General features: G+C 45.7%; 1 protein-coding gene across 1 annotated transcript in view; it reads right to left on the bottom strand.

Annotated features, from left to right (window-relative positions):
• Positions 1-7656: 7656 nt before the first annotated feature.
• LOC309522547 (lysozyme C-like) overlaps positions 7657-22415 on the bottom strand; it is a 46094-nt gene continuing 31335 nt past the window's right edge. Inside the window, exons 3-4 of the mRNA XM_082205919.1 lie at positions 9003-9078; positions 7657-7873 (exon numbers count right to left, since the gene is read on the bottom strand). Coding sequence (XP_082062045.1) covers positions 7732-7873; positions 9003-9078 — 218 coding nt within the window. The 3' untranslated portion in view covers positions 7657-7731. The remainder of the gene's footprint in view (positions 7874-9002; positions 9079-22415) is intronic.

The raw sequence follows: 22415 nt of genomic DNA, 5'->3' as shown, positions 1-22415 counted from the left end.
TTTCTTTAGTTTGTTTGGGAGGAGTGGTTATGTTGTGGTGCAGGTGTTTTCAATTGTGTCCCTCTCTAGGTGTACCCATTGTTTTGTCTCATCTTCTAGTATATATGGGATTATATGGCGTATTTGGTTGGCATTGTAATATGCTTCTATGTTGGGAATTCCCCATCCTCCTTCTGAGGTGGGGAGGTGCAGGTATTTGGGGATTATTCTTGGTTTTTTATGTGAGAAGATGAAAGAGTGTCGTTTTCTCTGCCAACTGAGAAGTTGGGTTGAGGGGATCCAGATTGGGAGGGTTTGGTATAGGTAGGTTAGTTTTGGGAGTGTGATCATTTTGATCATGGCTATTTTGTCTGAGAGAGTGAAGTTCATGTTATTCCATCTCTTTAGGTCTTTGTTAATTTGTCGCCACAGGGGCTTGTAGTTGTGGAGGTACAATTTATTGAGGTTTCTGGTTATTTGTACCCCTAGGTATCTGAACTTGGTGTGGCAAAGTGCTGGTGCTGCTGCTTGCGTGAGTGCTGGGAGGACCGCTCCCTTTCTGCCAACTCCATCTGGCCTAGGGGGCGGGGCCTGCATTCATCGCCACAGCATAAGAGGCCTGGGAGAGGCCTCTGGGACACGACTGCTGTTGCTGCTTCGTGAGTGCTGGGAAGACCGCTCCCTCTCCTGCCAACTCCATCCGGCCTAGGGGGCAGGGCCTGCATTCATCGCCACAGCATAAGAGGTCTGGGAGAGGCCTCCGGGACACGACTGCTGGTGCTGCTGCTTGCATGAGTGCTGGGAGGACCGCTCCCTTTCTGCCAACTCCATCTGGCCTAGGGGGCGGGGCCTGCATTCATCGCCACAGCATAAGAGGCCTGGGAGAGGCCTCCGGGACACGACTGCTGGTGCTGCTGCTTGCGTGAGCGCTGGGAGGACCGCTCCCTTTCTGCCAACTCCATCTGGCCTAGGGGGCGGGGCCTGCATTCATCGCCACAGCATAAGAGGCCTGGGAGAGGCCTCCGGGACACGACTGCTGGTGCTGCTGCTTGCGTGAGCGCTGGGAGGACCGCTCCCTTTCTGCCAACTCCATCTGGCCTAGGGGGCAGGGCCTGCATTCATCGCCACAGCATAAGAGGCCTGGGAGAGGCCTCCGGGACACGACTGCTGGTGCTGCTGCTTGCGTGAGTGCTGGGAGGACCGCTCCCTTTCTGCCAACTCCATCTGGCCTAGGGGGCGGGGCCTGCATTCATCGCCACAGCATAAGAGGCCTGGGAGAGGCCTCCGGGACACGACTGCTGGTGCTGCTGCTTGCGTGAGCGCTGGGAGGACCGCTCCCTTTCTGCCAACTCCATCTGGCCTAGGGGGCAGGGCCTGCATTCATCGCCACAGCATAAGAGGCCTGGGAGAGGCCTCCGGGACACGACTGCTGGTGCTGCTGCTTGCGTGAGTGCTGGGAGGACCGCTCCCTTTCTGCCAACTCCATCTGGCCTAGGGGACGGGGCCTGCATTCATCGCCACAGCATAAGAGGCCTGGGAGAGGCCTCCGGGACACGACTGCTGGTGCTGCTGCTTGCGTGAGTGCTGGGAGGACCGCTCCCTTTCTGCCAACTCCATCTGGCCTAGGGGGCGGGGCCTGCATTCATCGCCACAGCATAAGAGGCCTGGGAGAGGCCTCCGGGACACGACTGCTGTTGCTGCTTCGTGAGTGCTGGGAAGACCGCTCCCTCTCCTGCCAACTCCATCCGGCCTAGGGGGCGGGGCCTGCACTACCATCACAGTTTAGAGGACAGAGCAGCTACCGGCAGCAATGGACAAAATAGTTTTAAATGTTTTAATTGCTTTTAATTTGCAGCACCTTAAATGGGGGTTGTTGTTTTTTATAATATTATATTATTTCATTATCTGCTGCAAATGTTAAAGATGTTTATATATATTTTAAGGTGTTTTAAAGGTGCTTTTATTGTTTACTTTGTTGTACCACCGTGAATGGTGGTTTTTATTTATGTATTTTTGTTGTTCCATTTTGTTTTGTTTTTGGGGTTGGACACTGAGTGGGGCGGTGATTGGTCTTGTTTGGGCATAATTGTTTTGGTTGTTTTGTTTTCTATTTGTAAATGGAGGTTAGTATGAGGCTTGGGATTGCGACCGTGGAGGGGCGAGGGAGGTATGGCGGTGGGGGCAGATGTTATAGGCGAAGGGGATCGAGATATGGATATGCTCGTACCCCTTCCAATCTGCGCCCCATCCCGAGAGACGAGGGTAGGGTGAGCAAGGATTACTCACCTCCTTCACTGGTGTTGTGCAATGCCAGGTCTATAGGCAACAAAACTGCTACCCTGCGAGATTTCTTTATCTCGCAGGGAGTTGACCTGGCTTGTGTGACGGAGACCTGGGTGCGCGAAGGGGTAACTGTTACCTTACGAGAGATGGCGCCCCCGGGTTTCTCCGTCCTCCACCAGTCACGGACTGTGGGCCGGGGGGGAGGGGTGGCAGTATTAATCCGGGAAGATTGTTCTTTCAGGGCTCTACCATCGCCATCGATCCCCGGCATTGAATGTGTTGGCCTAGTGTGGGGCTCCGAGGAGAGCTTGGCTGTCTGGCTGGTGTACCGGCCACCTAGCGCACCAGCAGCCACCCTGTCAGGCCTGCTGGAGGCGGTGGCCGGCTGGGCCTTGGAGTTCCCTAACCTATTGGTATTGGGAGACTTCAACTTCCACGCTGATGCCACTCCCTCCTCACAGGCTCTGGACCTGGTGTCTTCCATGGCGACACTAGGGCTCTCCCAGTTTGTTTCGGGCCCCACACATCAAGCAGGCCACACGCTGGATTTGATCTTTGGCGCCGGTATAGATGTGATCATGTCTCCTTCGATGAAGGTGCCATGGTCTGATCACTACGCTCTGAAAGCCAGGATTGACTTTCCACCCCCACCCTGCTTAGGTGGCGAGCCGATTTGGGCTCGCCCGCGGAGGCTGATGGACCCGGATAGATTCCGTCAAGCCTTGCGGGACCTTGCTCCCCCTGGCGACTCATTGACTGAGCTTGTTGAGGGCTGGAATACCCAGCTCCTGGCAGCCATCGATGAGATCGCACCTAAGCGCCCTCTGCGACCCCGCAGAAACCGGGCTCCCTGGTTTACCGAGGAGCTTCGGAAAATGAAGCGGGACCTCAGACGGCTAGAGCGAGTATGGCGGGGTGCCCGTGACGGAGCCTCAAGAACATCTTATAGGGTTTTTATGAAAACCTATGAGATGGCAGTGAAGGCTGCTAAGAGGTCTTACTTCTCAGCCTCCATTGCATCCGCTAGCTCTTGCCCGGCGCAATTATTTAGTATAATTCGGTCTTTAACGTCCCTTGAAGGACAGCCAAATTTAAATAACAATCTGACACACAGCTGTGAGGCATTTGCGAGCTTTTTTGCGGAGAAGGTCCTGTTGCTCCGCCATGACCTCTCTGCCAATTTGGATACAATAAAGGAACTGGAGGCCCCTCGACTGTCCTCGGGTCCAGTATTGGACCACTTTGACCGGATATCTCCAGCTGATGTGGACAGATTCCTCCAAGCTGGAAAGCCCACCACCTGTCCTCTTGACCCGTGCCCGTCATGGCTGATTAGAGCGTGTCCAGACGAGGTGCGGGGCCCCCTGGGGGATATCATCAATTTGTCCCTTGGCACCGGGATATTCCCAGGGGAACTGAAGGAGGCGGTGGTGCGTCCGCTCTTAAAGAAAACATCATTAGATCCCTCAGATCTATCCAATTACCGCCCGGTCTCGAATCTTCCATTCCTGGGTAAGGTGATTGAGAGAGCGGTTGCTGAACAGCTTGGTAGGTTTCTGGATGAAACATCTGCTCTGGACCCATTCCAGTCCGGCTTCCGCGCTGGTCATGGGACCGAGACGGCTCTGGTCGCCCTAACAGATGATCTCCGCAGGCAGCTGGATCGAGGCGGGTCAGGGCTGCTGATTCTTCTAGATCTGTCAGCAGCCTTTGACATGGTCGATCACGAACTCCTGGACCACCGCCTTGCCGACGTGGGGATCCAGGGCACAGTCCTTCAATGGCTGCGCTCGTTTCTCTCTGGTCGGGGACAGAGGGTGGCGCTTGGGGGGGAATTGTCATCACGCCACTCCTTGGTGTATGGAGTGCCTCAGGGTGCAATTCTCTCCCCGATGCTTTTTAACATCTTTATGCGCCCCCTCGCCCAGCTTGTCCGGAGTTTTGGGCTGGGTTGCCATCAGTATGCTGATGACACCCAACTCTATCTGTTGATGGATGGCCATCCTGACTCGGCCCCAGACACACTGACCAGATGTCTGGAAGCTGTGGCTGGATGGTTACGTGGGAGCTGGTTGAAGCTAAATCCTTCGAAGACAGAGGTCCTCTGGCTGGGGCAGGAAGATATGGGATCAGGGGGGCAACTCCCATCTCTTGCGGGGGTGCAATTAGTGCCAGCACCGTCCGTTAAGAGTTTGGGTGTAATCTTCGATACCTCCCTCTCTATGGAGTCGCAGATTACAGCTATAACAAAGGCGGCATTTTTTCATCTCCGCCAAGCTAAGCAGTTGGCCCCTTATCTCTCTCGTCCTGACCTAGCCACTGTGATCCATGCGACGGTCACCTCCAGACTGGATTATTGTAACTCGCTCTACGTGGGGCTGCCCTTGAGACTGACCCAGAAACTCCAGCGGGTGCAGAATGCCGCGGCGAGACTCCTTATGGGGTCTTCGCTGCGAGAGCACATTCATCCGGTATTATACCAGCTGCACTGGCTCCCGGTGGAGTACAGGATCAGGTTTAAGGTGCTGGTTTTAACCTTTAAAGCCCTATACGGCCTAGGACCCTCGTACCTACGGGACCGCCTCTCCTGGTATACCCCACAGAGAAACCTACGGTCTGCAAATAATAACATCCTCAAGGTCCCAGGCCTCAGAGAGGTTAGGCTGGCCTCAACTAGAGCCAGGGCCTTCTCGGCTGCAGCTCCAAACTGGTGGAATGCTCTGTCAAAAGAGACTAGGGCCCTGCGGGACCTGACATCTTTCCGCAGGGCCTGCAAGACAGAGTTGTTCCGCCAGGCCTTTGGTCAGGGCGCAGCCTGACTCCCTCCTCTGGCAACCTGCACATAATTCTGCATAATTGGTTGCCATCAATTTGATTTAATTAATTTTATAATGAAATATTTTAGATTGTGTGATTATTTGACTGATTATTTGATTGTTGTTAGCCGCCCTGAGCCCGGCTTTGGCTGGGGAGGGCGGGATATAAATAAAATTTATTATTATTATTATTATTATTTTGGTGACCTTCGTGAGTTCTTTTTGGGTGTGAGGAGGGGTGTTGAAGCACATAGCTTCTGACTTTGTAAAGTTTACCTGTAGGCCCGACACCATTGCAAATGTGTTGAGTTCTCTGATTGCTGTGCTTATGGGGTCTGGTGTTGTGACCATTAGGTCATCTGCAAAGAGCCCTAATTTATAGGTTCTGCCTTTTATTTCCATTCCCTTGATGTCTGTGGCTGCTCAGATGCGGATAGCTAGGGGTTCCAGAGCCAGGATAAATAAGAAGGGAGACAGTGGGCATCCTTGTTTCGTGCCTCTTTGGATAGCTATAGTGTTAGAATCCATATTGTTAGTTCTGCATTTTGCTGAGGTTTGGGAGTATATTTGTTTCAGGATTTGTAGGAAGTTGGGGCCAAATTTCATGTTAGTTAGTACTGCTAGTATGTATTTCCACTCCAAGCAATCAGAGGCTTTGAGGATGTCTAGGGACATAATTGTCAATGGGAGTTTGGTTGCCTTGCTGTGTTCGATCAGGTTCAGTAGTTTCCTGATGGGGTCTGTTATATTGCAGCCAGGGACAAAGCCAGTCTGGTCTGGGGCTATTAACTTGTGTAGGAAGATTTTTAGGCGGTTGGCCAAGATTGATGTGAATATCTCGTAGTCTTGGTTTATTAATGAGATTGGGCGGTATGATTCTACTTTGAGGCTGTCTTTTAGTGGTTTTGGGATGGAGACTATTTTGGAGTGGGTCCAGGTTTTGGGGATGGGGCCCCCTTTTATGATGTGGTTGAATAGGCGGGTCAAGTAGGGCATCAAGGGTTCTTTGAATTTCTTATAGAATTCTGCTGTGAAGCCGTCTGGGCCTGGGGCTTTGTGTGGTTTCAGGTTTTTGAGGACCGCATCTATTTCCTCTGGGGTGATAGGGCTGTCCATGAATTCCTGTTCCTCATCAGTTAGGGTAGGCATGTTCAGTCCTGCTAGAAATGTTCTGATTTCCTTCTCTGGTGGGTTATGGGAGGTGTATAGGTTGGAGTAGAATTCTGCAAATTCTGAGGTTATTTCTTCGGGGGAGAATGTTATGTTGCCGTCTTTTTTGGTGATGCAGTGTATTCTTGTTTTGAGTGCTTTTTTCCTACATCTATTTGATAGTAATCTGGAGTTTTCCCCTCCATATTCGTAGACACGTTGTTTAGAGTATAGAATGTTGATCATTGTTTTGTTAATTTCTAGGGAGTCTAGTTCTCTCCTTTTTTGTTCTATAAGTTTGAGGAGTTTTTTAGATCCTGTTTGTTTGTAGCGTGATGAGAGGGCTGTGATGTTTTCTTCTATTTTGCTAATTTTTGAGGAGATTTGTTTTTTAAGGAATGTTTTCTCTTTTATGCAAGCTCCTCTGGTGACCACTTTCATTGCGTCCCATAGGAGGGGGTTGTTATATCGTTTACATCGTTTTCTTTGAAGTAGGTTTGGAGGGTTTTTGTGAGACTCTCTCTAATTTGTTTGTTTGTAGTTAGGATGGGACTGAAGGACCATGATGGGGTGGTTTGTTTTCCTTCTCCTATTTTAACAATGACTTCTACTGGGGCGTGGTCTGTGATTTTAATGTTACCTATGTTTGTTGATTCTACTGAGGGGATCAGACCCTGTGTGAGTAGAATGCTGTCCAGTCTGGACACTGTATCATGGCGTCCCGATTGGAATGTATGGCTGATGTCTCCCGGGTTTTGCTCACCCCAAATGTCATAGAGACCCCTGTTTTTTAGCATTTTTAGTAACCTGTAAGAGTTCCTGGTTGTTGGGGATTTCCTTCGGAGGAAGGTTGCCCATGGGGTTGTGGGGTGGATATCTTTCAGGGATATACCTTTCATATTTAGATTGAGGTCCCCTCCTAGGATTGCTTCCCCTTCAGAGAAGGAGAGGAATTTGTTTAGTGTCTTCTTCTTCTGGAAGAATTCTAATTGTTTCGTGTTTGGGGCATATATGGAGCCGATTGTCAGTTTGATTTTGCCATCTAGTGTCCCTTTAGCGAAAATGAATCTGCCTTTTTTGTCCTTGAGGACTGTCGTGGCAGTGAAGTTCAGGTCTCTACTGAGTATTATGGCTACACCACGAGCTTTCCCTGAGCCTTGTGCGACCCACTGTTGACTGAAGCGGGGGTCGCTCAGGAGTTTGCTGGGTTGTGTATTTCTTGTAGGAAGGTGATGTGTGGTTTCATGGTGTTTATGTATGAGGTGATGCGTTTTCTTTTGATGGGGTTTCCCAGCCCCCTCACGTTTAATGTAATTGCTTTTAGGTGAGGCTTCCATTTTTAAAAGAATAGCGAAGATGTGAGGTCAAGCTGTGCTAGACATCCTTAGCATAAAAGCCCGAGTTTACAAAGACGAAAGAAGTCATCAAGCACTTTTATCATTGATTGGCTTTTATTTCTTTTTGGAAGACTTAAAACACAATGAAAGAATTCCCAGTTAGTTTTTTAATTAAAATGTATGTGGACTTCCTTTTTCTTCCCGTACAATACTAAGTTTTTGAACCAGGACTGATATTCCAAAAAATAAGAGCATGAGAGATGCAGAATGCTGAGGGCTCCTCTGCTGCAGTTTACTTGATAATGTGTCCTAAAGGCACAGAAAAAGAGGGGAGGGGTTGCACATCAGCATTCTTTATGAGCAGGATGTGGCCAATGTACACACGGGAACATTACAAACAAGAAAAGAATATTGATGACGCAGTAAAAAACTGGGCTGTGAACTTTTCAGTGCTGCAGCACAAAACTAGAGGTAGAACAATAAATTGGGACATGCTCCCCACGTGCTCTGATACTGTAGTTGTCATGACTAGTAGCCATTGACAGTCCTCTTATCTTCTGTGGGCCAGCCCTGATGTAAAACCATAAATCAGGGCAGGTCCAGGCTTGTCCTAGCAGAACAAAACAAATTGGGGGTGATTTGTGAGTGCCTGGTGATGTGAAAGGTGAATTTAGCAGAATAATAACCTCAAATTATTATTATCTCCCCAAAGCTTGAACCTACTGACTGGATAGTATGCCAAAACTCACTGAGGGAAATTTATATTTTGAACTCAGAACTAAAACTCTGCAAAGGTAATAGGAAAGAATGCAGGTGCAAGAGATTTAATAGCAAAGAAATGAGTATCCATATTTATTTTATACTTAGCAAAATAATTGTCACAAGCCTCACAGTGGTATCAGGCTTGGGTTGGCAGGATCTGACACCGAGGAGGGAGGAAACACAGGGGGAAAGGAAACCTGGGCTGGAGGAACACCCTGACTTCAGCTGACTTTTCCTCACTTACATGGAGAAGCCTTTGCCTGTGTATTTTGGACATGAGGCCGGGCAATAAACACCCTCATCTTGCATGAGCAGCACCTATTCCAAAACAGATTACCCTATATGGAAATGCCCTTAATATTCATCGTGTATCGTATTTCGGCAATCCTTTTCATAACAGAATGACCCAAAGGAACTTCTATGTGTTGGTGTACCTTCCTTAAGCATATGAGGATTTTGAAGTGAAAAGATTGCAGATTTACTTTATCATGAAAGATCTTGCATATATCTCTTAAAACTATATTTACTTACTACAAAAGCAATGATTTGTGTCTCTTACTTTCATCCCTTAATAAAGGGCCTTTAAAAACAGTTTTTTTGTTTTCTGCTTTGACTTGATTACATCATTTTCCCCAGCTGCTCATTCTGATAAAGCAGGAAAGCTGATGTCACTCACCAATACTCCAGCCCTTTCTCGGTGATAACCTTCTTAAGGCACCTTACATCATCTGCAATATCATCATCGAGGAGATCTGTAGAGGAGAATGACGAAGACAAGTTAACCAAGACCAAACCTGAGCCCAGATATAGATCCCAACTGAGGCCTTAAAGGCACAAGAAATGTATCTCTGGTGATAGGGGGTCATAGACATTCAGTGATTCAGAGAAAGCTCTTGGTAGGCTTATCTCCTCCCAGTTTGTTTCCTCCTGGTTGACATGATAAGGCATGATGCTTCATAATAACAATGAACATAACCTCCAACATGTTGAGCACCCAAACCAGGATGTGTTTCTTCCTGGCCGTGCTCCCACGTGAGTTACATCACCTGCATGAGATCACAGAACCCAAAAGACTCATTTTTTCCAGTGCTGTGCTCTCCTGGCATGTAAAAACATGTGTGTCAGGGTGCTGCAAGAGATTGTGGCCCCCAAAAAGTGCTTTTTTCAGGATGATATTGCAGCACTCAAAATGGCCGCCATGCTCATGCGAAAGAACGGGATGTCCTGGGACACTTGCAAGGTATGAACAAATATCATAAGAATGACAGATTAATATGCAGTAAGAAACCACCCTGCATGTCAACAAGCATAGGGTGGTCAACAACCTTTTTCAGCCATGGGCTGGTCCACCATCCCTCAGACCATCTGGTGGGCCAGACTATTTATTTTTTTTGGGGGGGGATGAACGAATTCCTATGCCCCACAAATACCCTAGAGATGCATTTTAAATAAAAGCACACATTCTACTCATGTAAAAACACGCTAATTGCTGGACTGTCCGCGGGCTTAGGTTGCCTACCCCTATTCTAGAGGACAATTCTCTTACTTGAAGATGTTTTCTATTTGAGGGCAGTGGCGTAGGAAGGTCATGTGGTACCCAGTGTGGAAAATTTCTTGTCCCCCCCCACCCCACATTGATTTATTTTATTTTAATTTTGCCTGTAAAAATGGTTTGACTTTATTTCATATTTTCTTACAAAGGAATGTTGCTCCCTTCCAAGGCCTTTTCCAACTGGCCCAGGGGGTGGGGCCCAGGCCCTCACACTCCCAGCTACAAAAGTGCAGAGTTGTTTTGCTATTGCTTTCCTGTTCCAAGTGTCTAATGTGTTTTAAAATGTCCTTAAGCAGTCAGTGGCACTTTAAGTTGTTTCTTCTCCCCCCCCCTTTTGCTCTGTTGGGGTGGGTGGGATGGATATCTGGTTGGGGATTAATTTTCATCTGATTCCCTGGTGGCCCGCTGGAATGTGGAGTTAACTAGGGCTATCGACTGTCTGTCTCCCAAGCACCCTCTCCAATTGCATGGAGCCTGGACAGCCCTGTGGTTTCCCCCAGAGATGAGGGCAAGGAAACAATTGCTGAGACGACTAGAGCACTGGTGGCAGAGAACTCATTCTGAACCGGACCAGACACGGGTTACAGCTCAACGTCGAGCGTACCAAGCGGCGATAGCCACGGCGAAGACTTTCTTCACTGCCTGTATTGCATCTGCAGAAAATAGTAGCAGGAGACTCTTTCAGGTGGTCCACAACTTAACAGAACCACCTTTACCACCGGGGCCTTGTAAAGACCCCAAGATCTCCTGCAACGATTTTGCAAAGTTTTTTGCAGATAAAATCACTCATATTCGGAAGGAGCTAGATACCACCGTGGGAGCAGGGCTGGGGCGGGAGAGTGCTAGAGCCCTGTCTGGTCAAGTTGCATGGAATCAATTTCAATCCGTTACCCCCGAGGATGTGGACAGGCTGCTTGGACGTGTGAAACCAACCACCTGTCTCCTTGATCCTTGCCCATCCTGGCTAATAAAAGCAAGCCGGGAAGGGCTGGGCAATGGGCTCTGCAGGGTGGTGAATGCTTCCCTCTGTGAGGGAGCTTTCCCAGACCCGCTGAAAGAGGCGGTCATTAAACCGCTTCTTAAAAAAACATCTTTAGACCTAGCCAGTATGGCCAACTATCGCCCAGTCTCAAATATTCCATTCATAGAATCATAGAATCGTAGGAGCCCCAAGAGCAAGTGGGGTCGGAGACGCGGCACAGCGGAAACGACTGCTTCCTTCACAGCGCGAAGCTCCGAGTCTGGGGTTCGTGAGCGGCCAATTCCTTTTAAAAAAAAAGGACTTAAAAATTGGAACTGTAAGTAAAGGATAAAGTTTAAATTTGATCAAGATTAGCAGGGAAAAGGGGATTTAAAAATGGAGGTCGATCCCTTTCGTTGAACTAAAGTAGAGTCGGTAAACGAGGACCGAAGCCTCAATAGTAAAAAGACTGTTTGAAAGTTTGCAAGTCAAATCTAATGCCCCCCTTCTGCAGGGGGAAGGGGGGAATTACTTTAAGTTTTAAAAACCCTGAGAGACTGTGATTAAAGTAAAGAAGCTCCTTCATTCTGCTGCGGACCCCCGGGACGGAAAGGCTCCATTGTGACATCACAATGGAAGGTGAAACATTTGATTTTTGTTTCTATTGACTGTTATTTTGTATCCTGCTGCTGTCTGGACACATCTTAAAGTAGCTAAAAGTATCTGTTACCTCCAGGATTGTCTGTTAAATTCCAAAAGGGACTTGGAAAATTTCTTTTACAGCCTGGCTTTTAACAACTAGGAACAGGGGGGCTGCGGGCTGCCTCAGCTGGCACCTGTGGGACTGGTGGTGGGAATCTGTTTTTCTCTCTCACTCCACTAAACTGTGGGACTGAACTTGAAATTCTTGAATGCTGACTAACCAGATAAGGGAACTGGAAGACATGGCTCTAAAAGTGCAGCCTTTGAGGAATCGGTAATGAAAATCAGAGACAATACAAATCGTAATACAGAGGGTATAGAAAAATTGAATAAAAAGTTTGAAGATTTAAGTGTTGAAATGAAAGAGGCGAAGAATGAGATTACAACACATGAGACAAGGTTGGCACAGCTTGAGACAGTTAGAGTTTCATTTTCCCCCCTTAATTTTATTTACCGTATTTTTCGCTCTATTGGACGCACCGGACCACAGGATGCACCTAGTTTTTAGAGGGGGAAATCAAGGGAAAAAAATATTATCCTTCCCCCCAGCCCCAAAGAGCAATGGACAGGCTGCATGCAGCCTGTCCACTTCTCCCAGAGCTTCTCGGGGCTGCGGGGGAAGCCCGGGTTCCCCCCCCAGCCCCAAAGAGCAAAGAAGCCAAGACAGCGTGCGGGATCCATAGCCGCACAACCTCTCCAGCCAGGAGCTAAACCTAGAATCATAGAATCATAGAGTTGGAAGAGACCACAAGGGCCATCGAGTCCAACCCCCTGCCAAGCAGGAAACACCATCAGAGCACTCCAGTGTAGCTAAAGAAGACAAGGCAGCAAGCGCGATCCATCCCGCTCACTGCCTTGGCTTCTTCTTTAGCCTTGCACAGCATCTTTAGTCTTGCACAACGGGATGGATTGCGCCCGCTGTCCACCGGGGCTGGACTAGATGACTCCTGGGGTTCCCTTCCAACCCTGCAATTCTATGACCTCGGAAGGTGTTTGGGGTCTCCACCACTGGAGGCTTTTAAGGAGCGGTTGGGGGACCATCTGCCTGGCGTTCTTTAGCTGTGATTCCTACATTGTGAGGGGGCTGGGCTAGATGACCCTCGGGTGGCCCTCCCAACTCTATACAGTCCTACAGTTCTGTGGCAGGAGATCCACAGCCACTTCACACAATGCCCACTCCCAATTTTCATCTGAGAGACATGTGTCTCTCAGTACCCCCCTACCTGCCACACTTCCCCCACCCCACTTAAGCTGAGGGAATTCCTGCCCAGAGAAACTCCCAGCAATCAAGGAGGAGGAATCCGCTGCAGCCGTGAGCAGGGAGGATTCATGGTCCCCTTCCTTCTCTCCTCCGTAGTTGCTTTGAAGCAGGAAAGTGGGAGAGGAGCTGCTTACACGAGTGTAAGCTGCCCCCCTCCCACTTTCCTGCTTCAAAGCAATTACGGAGGAGGAATCCGCTGAAGCCTCGAGCAGCGGAGGATCCATGGTCCCCTTCCTTCCCTCCTCCGTAGTTGCTTTCAAGCAGGAAAGTGGGAGAGGAGCTGCTTACACGAGTGTAAGCTGCTCCCCTCCCACTTTGCTGCTTAAAAGGGAGCCCGGGAGGAGGGAATCTGCTGCAGCCTCGAGCAGCGAAGAGGATCCATGGGTCCCCTCTTTCCCTCCTCCGTGGTCGCTTTGAAGGAGGAAAGTGGGAGAGGAGCTGCTTACACGAGTGTAAGCTGCTCCCCTCCCACATTGCCGCTTCAAAGGGAGCCCGGGAGGAGGGAATCTGCTGCAGCTTCCCCCACCTCCCGCAGAAGCTGCACACTCTTTAAAGGGGCTGTGCGGCTTCTCCTGGCTTTTCTGGGAGGTGGGGGAATTCCCCCACCTCGTAGAAAAGCCCGCAGGAGCCGCACAGCCTTTAAAGAGGGTGCCGCTCTTGGGGGCTTTTCCCCCAGGAGGGAGAAGGGACTGCTGCAGCCAGTCAGTCCCTTCTCCCTCCTAGAGAAAAGCCCGCAAGAGCGCATGGAGCTTGTGTGCGGCTCTTGAGGGCTTTTCCCGCCTGCCTCCCCCCTGCATTCGCTCCATAGGACGCACACACATTTTCCCTTGCTTTTTAGGAGGGAAAAAGTGCGTCCTATGGTGCGAAAAATACGGTAATTTACATTCATCATTAATACACATATACAAGCATACAAACATACATTTCATACAATCCTTAAAAATGTTCAAACATACTTACACTCAATCCCACAAATAGTTCCTTTCCCCATCACCGTCCACCAACCCTTCACCCCACCTTTGTGTTTGACTTCCAATCTACTCAATTACAATTTCTTTCCACTTCTATTACTTTCTTTCACACACCTTTACCCTAATTTCATACTTCTTTTTCTATTACACATTGTTTTCCGTCTTATTTGATATTTCAGTATTTGAAACGGAACTTGTTTATTCTAATAGGAGTTCTGATTTTTCGATATGATTTTGAAGTATCTTTTAAACACCTTCCAGTCCCTATCTATCTTTTCTTTTGAAATCCTTCCAATTTCTTCCATTGTTTTGGATATATTGTAATACTCCAATAATTTGGCAAGCCACTCTGTTTTTGTCAGTATTATACCACTTTTCCAGTTTTTTGCGATCAATAGCCTTGCTGCTACTGTTGCGTATAAATATAAGGTCTTATCTTCTTCCTTTAGGCTTCCTGGTACTATTCCCAATAGAAAACCTTCTGGTGTTTTCCTAAATGAGTATCTAAACATTTTTTTTCATTTCATTATATATTATTTCCCAAAATTGTTTGATGTTTAAACAATTCCACCATATATGTATCATAGTACCTTTTCCCGTGTTGCATCACCAGCAGATATCGCTACAGTTTTTATTCATTTTTGCTATTCTTTCAGGTGTTAAATACCATCTATGTTGCATTTTAAGGTAATTTTCTTTCAGTATATAACACATGGTGAATTTCATATCTTCTTTCCACAATTTTTCCCATTGTTCAAACATAATATTTTTCCCAATGTCTTGCGCCCATTTAATCATTGATGCTTTAACCAATTCATCCTTTGTTTCCCACTCTAAAATCAGATTATACAATTTAGATATATTTTTTGATTTTTCTTGTATTAAATATTTATCGAATTTTGATATTTCTTTTTCAAATCCTAACTTTTTGTCTTTTGCTAATCTATACTTAATTTGAATATATTGGAACCAATCACTAATATGAGCTTTAATTTCTGTGTAGTCCTTTAATTCCAATTCCCCATTTTCTTCCTTTAATACAGTTTTATAGGTAGCCCAATTTTCTTTCATATTTAATTTTTTCACTGCGACAATTTCTGCTGGTGATGCCCACCAGGGAGTTTTCGGTTCTAAGAGTCTTTTATATTTCTCCCATATTTTATATATAGATTTTCTGATTATATGCCCTAGGAAGCCTTTATGTACTCTCACTTTTTCATCTATTAAATAGGCATGCTATCCAAATCTCGTCTCTACTCCCTCTAAATCCAATACATCCGAGTCATCTAATTTGATCCATTCCTTTAGCCAGGTCAGTTTCAGATTTGGAATGAATACAATATGAAAATTCAAATTCTATTGCATTTCGTCAGATGAAGGAATGGGAATCTCATCTAAGATTGAGAGGGGTCCCTCAATTGGAAGAAGAGCCACTCAAGGAGTGTTTGACAGACCATTTTGTGACGTGGTGGGACTTGAAAAAGGAAGAAGTTGAACTGTGGATATAAAAAGCTTATAGGTTTGGCCCCAAAAAGGATTCAAAAATAACTTATGACTGCATAGTGGTCTTCAAGACCAAGGAACAAAGAGATATCATTTTGGGACTGCAAAAAAGTTTTAAAAATTCAAGATAAACCCATTGTCCTTTTCAAAGAGATTCCTAGACACTTCTTGAACCTGAGATCCAGTTTCACAGAATTGGCAAACATCTTGAGGAGGAAAAATATCTTCTTCAGGTAGGAATTCCCAGAGGGTCTTTCCTTCAATTTGGAGGAAGAAAGCAAATAATTAAGACTGTTGGAGAGAAGGACAGATTTCTGCAAAAGTACTTGGTGGAACTTGGACTGGAAAGCCTGCAGCTGCCGGGGTAGGAGCGGTGACCCCTTAGTCTAACATCATGGCTTTGAGAATTTATTCTTGGAATGTTAATGGCTTAATCTCCTCAGAAAAGGAGACAGGTTTACTATGTTTTGGAAAAGCAGAATTTGGTTGTAATTTGTTTACAGGAAACACACATTACAAGGCTACATAGAAAAATTTTATCAAATAAAAAACTCATAGAATCATAGAATCATAGAGTTGGAAGAGACCACAAGGGCCATCGAGTCCAACCCCCTGCCAAGCAGGAAACACCATCAGAGCACTCCTGACATATGGTTGTCAAGCAGGAAACACCATCAGAGCACTCCTGACATATGGTCATGTGGAGACCCCACCACACTCCTTGGCAGCAAATTCCACTGTCGAAGAGCTCTTACTGTCAGGAAGTTCTTCCTAATGTTTAGGTGGAATCTTCTTTCTTGTAGTTTGGATCCATTGCTCCCTGTCCGCTTCTCTGGAGCAGCAGAAAACAGCCTTTCTCCCTCCTCTATGTGACATCCTTTTATATATTTGAACATGACTATCATATCACCCCTTAACCTCCTCTTCTCCAGGCTAAACATGCCCAGCTACCTTAGCCGTTCCTCATAAGGCATCGTTTCCAGGCCTTTGACCATTTTGGTTGCCCTCCTCTGGACACGTTCCAGTTTGTCAGTGTCCTTCTTGAATTGTGGTGCCCAGAACTGGACACAGTACTCCAGGTGAGGTCTGACCAGAGCAGAATACAGTGGCACTATTACTTCCCTTGATCTAGATGCTATACTCCTATTGATGCATCCCAGAATTGCATTGGCTTTTTTAGCTGCCGCGTCACACTGTTGGCTCATGTCAAGTTTGTGGTCAACCAAGACTCCTAGATCCTTTCACATGTACTGCTCTCAAGCCAGGTGTCCCCCATCTTTTATTTGTGCCTCTTGATCAACTCGATCAAGAATTTATTTCTTCAGATAAAGTGGAAAAAAAGAGGAGTGGTTTTCTATATCAAAGAAAAATGGAACCCAAAATTGATCTTTAAAGAGGAGGGGGGAAGATACATTCCAGTGGAAATTACAGCACCAGGTGAAAAATATTTGTTACTGGGAATCTATGCAGCAAATCAAAATTCTTAAAAAACTTGGAAACAAGTCTTTTGGAACACTTGGATTACAAATTAAATTTAATGAGAGATTTAAATGGAGTGGCATCTACCTTAATGGACAGAACTCAGAGGCAGAAAATATTAAATGCTGGCAGACTACCTAAAACTTTCTTTGAAATAACTGACAAATTCGACCTGTCAGACATATGGAGAGTTAGAAATCCAACTGAAAAAAGACTTCACATTCTATTCAGACACAAATCTGTCATTTTCGAGAATCAATTATTTATGGATATCCAGAGACCTGGTTCCTAAAGTATCAAAAACAGAAATTTGCCCTAAAACTTGCTCAGATCATAATGCAGTTTTTATGGAATTGAAAATGTCCTTACAGGGTTCTTTCAGATGGAGAATGAATGATTATTTGTTGAGGAGTACCCAAATTGTAAATAAAGCCCAAAAAGCCCTAAAGGACTATTTTGAAATTGTTTCCTGCTTGGCAGGGGGTTGGACTCGATGGCCCTTGTGGTCTCTTCCAACTCTATGATTCTATGATTCTATGAACCAGGGAATGGAAGCAAGGGTTATTTGGGACACCAGCAAAGCAGTAATGAGAGGATTTCTCATTCAACAAAATTCAATTAGGAGAAAGATACAGAATGAGAAAAAAGATAAAATTCTGGAACAACTAAAAGATCTTTAGAGGCAATCCAAAGAATTTGCAGACACAAAAGGAAATCAAAGCCTTACAGACTCAATACTCACAAATTATTAATCAAGAAATAGAATGGAAACTAAAGAGGATGAGACAAAGGAACTTTGAATCTGCAAATAAATTTGGGAAACTTTTACCTTGGCAATTAAAAAAGAGGCAAAAACAAAGTACTATCACAATTATTGTTCAGAAGGAAAGTCTGTGGAGAACCCTGTGGTATAAGAAGATGTTTTCATAAGTATTATAAACAACTGTATAAAAAGGAGAAAGAAGATCATGCTAAAATTGAGCAATTTATCAAAACTAATGGTCTGCAGAAGATTCCCGAGGGTAAAAAGATCCCACTAAATGGACTAATTACAAGACAGGAATACGCAATAAACTCAATGCAACTTGGCAAGACCCCAGGACCAGATGGTTTATCAGCAAAATACTATAAAATACTGAAAGAATGGCTTATTCAACCATTGTTAGAAGTTTGCAATAAGATTATAGGAGGGGGATGAGCACCTGAAACCTGGAAGGAAGCTTAGAATCATAGAATCATAGAATCATAGAGTTGGAAGAGACCACAAGGGCCATCGAGTCCAACCCCCTGCCAAGCAGGAAACACCATCAGAGCACTCTTGACATATGGTTGTCAAGCCTCTGCTTAAAGACCTCCAAAGTAGGAGACTCCACCACACTCCTTGGCAGCAAATTCCACTGTCGAACAGCTCTTACTGTCAGGAAGTTCTTCCTAATGTTTAGGTGGAATCTTCTTTCTTGTAGTTTGGATCCATTGCTCCGTGTCCGCTTCTCTGGAGCAGCAGAAAACAACCTTTCTCCCTCCACTATGTGACATCCTTTTATGTATTTGAACATGGCTATCATATCACCCCTTAACCTCTTCTTCTCCAGGCTAAACATGCCCAGCTCCCTTAGTCGTTCCTCATAAGGCATCGTTTCCAGGCCTTTGACCATTTTGGTTGCCCTCCTCTGGACACGTTCCAGTTTGTCAGTGTCCTTCTTGAACTGTGGTGCCCAGAACTGGACACAGTACTCCAGGTGAGGTCTGACCAGAGCAGAATACAGTGGCACTATTACTTCCCTTGATCTAGATGCTATACTCCTATTGATGCAGCCCAGAATTGCATTGGCTTTTTTAGCTGCCGTGTCACACTGTTGGCTCATGTCAAGTTTGTGGTCAACCAAGACTCCTAGATCCTTTTCACATGTACTGCTCTCAAGCCAGGTGTCACCCATCTTGTATTTGTGCCTCTCATTTTTTTTGCCCAAGTGCAATACTTTACATTTCTCCCTGTTAAATTCATCTTGTTTGTTTTTGCCCAGTTCTCTAATCTGTCAAGGTCGTTTTGAAGTGTGATCCTGTCCTCTGGGGTGTTAGCCACCCCTCCCAGTTTGGTGTCATCTGCAAATTTGATCAGGATGCCCTTGAGTCCATCATCCAAGTCGTTGATAAAGATGTTGAATAAGACCGGGCCCGGACTAGTGGCACCTCACTAGTCACTCTTCTCCAGGATGAAGAGGAACCATTGATGAGCACTCTTTGGGTTCGGTCAGTCAGCCAGTTACAAATCCACTGAGTGGTAGCATAGTCAAGACCGCATTTTACCAGTTTCTTTACAAGAATATCATGGGGCACCTTGTCAAATGCCTTGCTGAAATCAAGGTAGGCTACATCCACTGCGTTCCCTTCATCTACCAGGCTTGTAATTCTGTCAAAAAACGAGATCAGGTTAGTCTGACATGACTTATTTTTCAGAAATCCATGCTGACTATTGGTGATCACAGCATTCCTTTCTAGGTGCTCACAGACTGTTTGCTTAATGATCTGCTCCAGAATCTTCCCTGGTATTGATGTCAGACTGACTGGGCGGTAATTATTTGGGTCCTCTCTTTTCTTTTTTTCTTTTTTATTATAGATATTTTATTAAGTTTCAAACACAAATCAAAAAGTGAACACACAAAATCCCTTCACCATGAAAACAACAAACTTGAAAAGCAAATACAAATACGCCAACAATCAGTATAAAAAAAAAAGAAATAAGACAAAACATTTTATATATATATATATAACTAACTGGACCAAACGTGATCCACCTGGAGTAGGAATCGGCAAGCCACTCCAGTATCCCTGCCAAGAAAACTCCATGGACAAAGACAACAGGCATATAAAAGTTATGACACTGGAAGATGAGCCCCTCAGGTCGGAAGGTGTCCAACATGCTACTGGGGAAGAGCGGAGGACAAGTACAAGTAGATCCAGAGCTGATGAAGCGGCTGGGCCAAAGCCGAAAGGACGCTCAGTTGTGGATATGCATGGAAGCGAAAGGAAAGTCCAATGCTGTAAAGAAAAATATTGCATAGGAACCTGGAATGTAAGAACCATGAACCTGGGTAAGTTGGATGTGGTCAAAAATGAGATGGCAAGAATAAATATTGACATCCTGGGCATCAGTGAGCTAAAATGGACGGGAATGGGCGAATTCAGTTCGGATGACTACCATATCTACTACTGTGGGCAAGAAACCCGTAAGAGAAATGGAGTGGCCCTCATAGTCAACAAAAGAGTGGCGAAAGCTGTACTGGGATGCAGTCTCAAAAATGATAGAATGATCTCGATACGAATCCAAGGCAGACCTTTTAACATCACAGTAATCCAAGTTTATGCACCAACTACTGGTGCTGAAGAAACTGAAATTGACCAGTTCTATGAAGACTTACAAAACCTTATCGAAGTGACACCAAAGAAGGATGTTCTGCTCATTATAGGGGATTGGAATGCTAAAGTAGGGAATCAAGAGATAAAAGGAACAACTGGCAAGTTTGGCCTTGGAGATCAAAACGAAGCAGGGCAAAGGCTAATAGAGTTCTGTCAAGAGAACAAGCTGGTCATCACAAACACGCTTTTCCAACAACACAAGAGACGACTCTACACATGGACATCCCCAGATGGGCAACATCGAAATCAGATTGATTATATTCTCTGCAGCCAAAGATGGAGAAGCTCTATACAGTCAGCAAAAACAAGACCTGGAGCTGACTGTGGCTCAGATCATCAGCTCCTTATAGCAAAATTCAAGCTTAAACTGAAGAAAGTAGGAAAAACCACTGGACAGGTAAGATACAATCTAAACCAAATCCCTTATGAATACACAGTGGAAGTGAGGAACAGGTTTAAGGATTTAGATTTGCTGGACAGAGTGCCTGAAGAACTATGGATGGAGGCTCGCAACATTATACAGGAGGCAGCAACTAAAACCATCCCAATGAAAAAGAAATGCAAGAAAGCAAAGTGGCTGTCCAACGAGGCCTTACAAATAGCGGAGGAGAGAAGGCAAGCAAAATGCGAGGGAGATAGTGAAAGATACAGGAAATTGAATGCAGATTTCCAAAGAACAGCAAGGAGAGACAAGAAGGCCTTCTTAAACGAGCAATGCAAAGAAATAGAGGAAAGCAACAGAATGGGAAGAACCAGAGATCTGTTCAAGAAAATTGGAAATATGAAAGGAACATTTCGTACAAAGATTACCATAATAAAGGACAAAAGTGGTAAAGATCTAACTGAAGCAGAAGACATCAAGAAGAGGTGGCAAGAATACACAGAGGAATTATACCAGAAAGATATGGATGTCTCATACACCCCAGGTAGTGTGGTTGCTGACCTTGAGCCAGACATCCTGGAGAGTGAAGTCAAATGGGCCTTAGAAAGCACTGCAAATAACAAGGCCAGTGGAAGTGATGGTATTCCAGCTGAACTGTTTAAAATTTTAAAAGATGATGCTGTTAAGGTGCTACACTCAATATGCCAGCAAGTTTGGAAAACTCAGCAGTGGCCAGAGGATTGGAGAAGATCAGTCTACATTCCAATCCCAAAGAAAGGCAGTGCCAAAGAATGCTCCAACTACCGCACAATTTCACTCATTTCACATGCTAGCAAGGTTATGCTTAAAATTCTACAAGGAAGGCTCAAGCAGTATGTGGACCGAGAACTCCCAGAAGTGCAAGCTGGATTTAGAAGAGGCAGAGGAACCAGAGACCAAATTGCAAACATGCGCTGGATTATGGAGAAAGCCAGAGAGTTCCAGAAAGACATCTACTTCTGCTTCATTGACTATGCAAAAGCCTTTGACTGTGTTGACCACAGCAAACTATGGCAAGTTCTTAAAGAAATGGGAGTGCCTGATCACCTCATCTGTCTCCTGCGAAATCTCTATGTGGGACAAGAAGCTACAGTTAGAACTGGATATGGAACAACTGATTGGTTCAAAATTGGGAAAGGAGTACGGCAAGGCTGTATATTGTCTCCTTGCTTATTTAACTTATATGCAGAATTCATCATGCGAAAGGCTGGGCTGGATGAATCCCAAGCCGGAATTAAGATTGCCGGAAGAAATATCAACAACCTCAGATATGCAGATGACACAACCTTGATGGCAGAAAGTGAAGAGGAATTAAAGAACCTTTTAATGAGGGTGAAAGAGGAGAGCGCAAAATATGGTCTGAAGCTCAACATCAAAAAAACGAAGATCATGGCCACTGGGCCCATCACCTCCTGGCAAATAGATGGGGAAGAAATGGAGGCAGTGAGAGATTTTACTTTCTTGGGCTCCATGATCAGTGCAGATGGTGACAGCAGTCACGAAATTAAAAGACGCCTGCTCCTTGGGAGAAAGGCGATGGCAAACCTAGACAACATCTTAAAAAGCAGAGACATCACCTTGCCAACAAAGGTCCGTATAGTAAAAGCCATGGTTTTCCCAGTAGTGATGTATGGAAGTGAGAGCTGGACCATAAAGAAGGCTGATCGCCGAAGAATTGATGCTTTTGAATTATGGTGCTGGAGGAGACTCTTGAGAGTCCCATGGACTGCAAGAAGATCAAACCTCTCCATTCTGAAGGAAATCAGCCCTGAGTGCTCACTGGAAGGACAGATCGTGAAGCTGAGGCTCCAATACTTTGGCC

The sequence above is a fragment of the Podarcis vaucheri genome (genome assembly GCF_965113315.1).
Source record: "Podarcis vaucheri genome assembly, chromosome: 17".
In the NCBI taxonomy this organism is placed as follows: Eukaryota; Metazoa; Chordata; class Lepidosauria; order Squamata; family Lacertidae; genus Podarcis; species Podarcis vaucheri.
The sequence above is the reverse complement of the archived record's forward strand: the minus strand, read 5'-3'. Positions and strand labels throughout refer to the sequence as shown.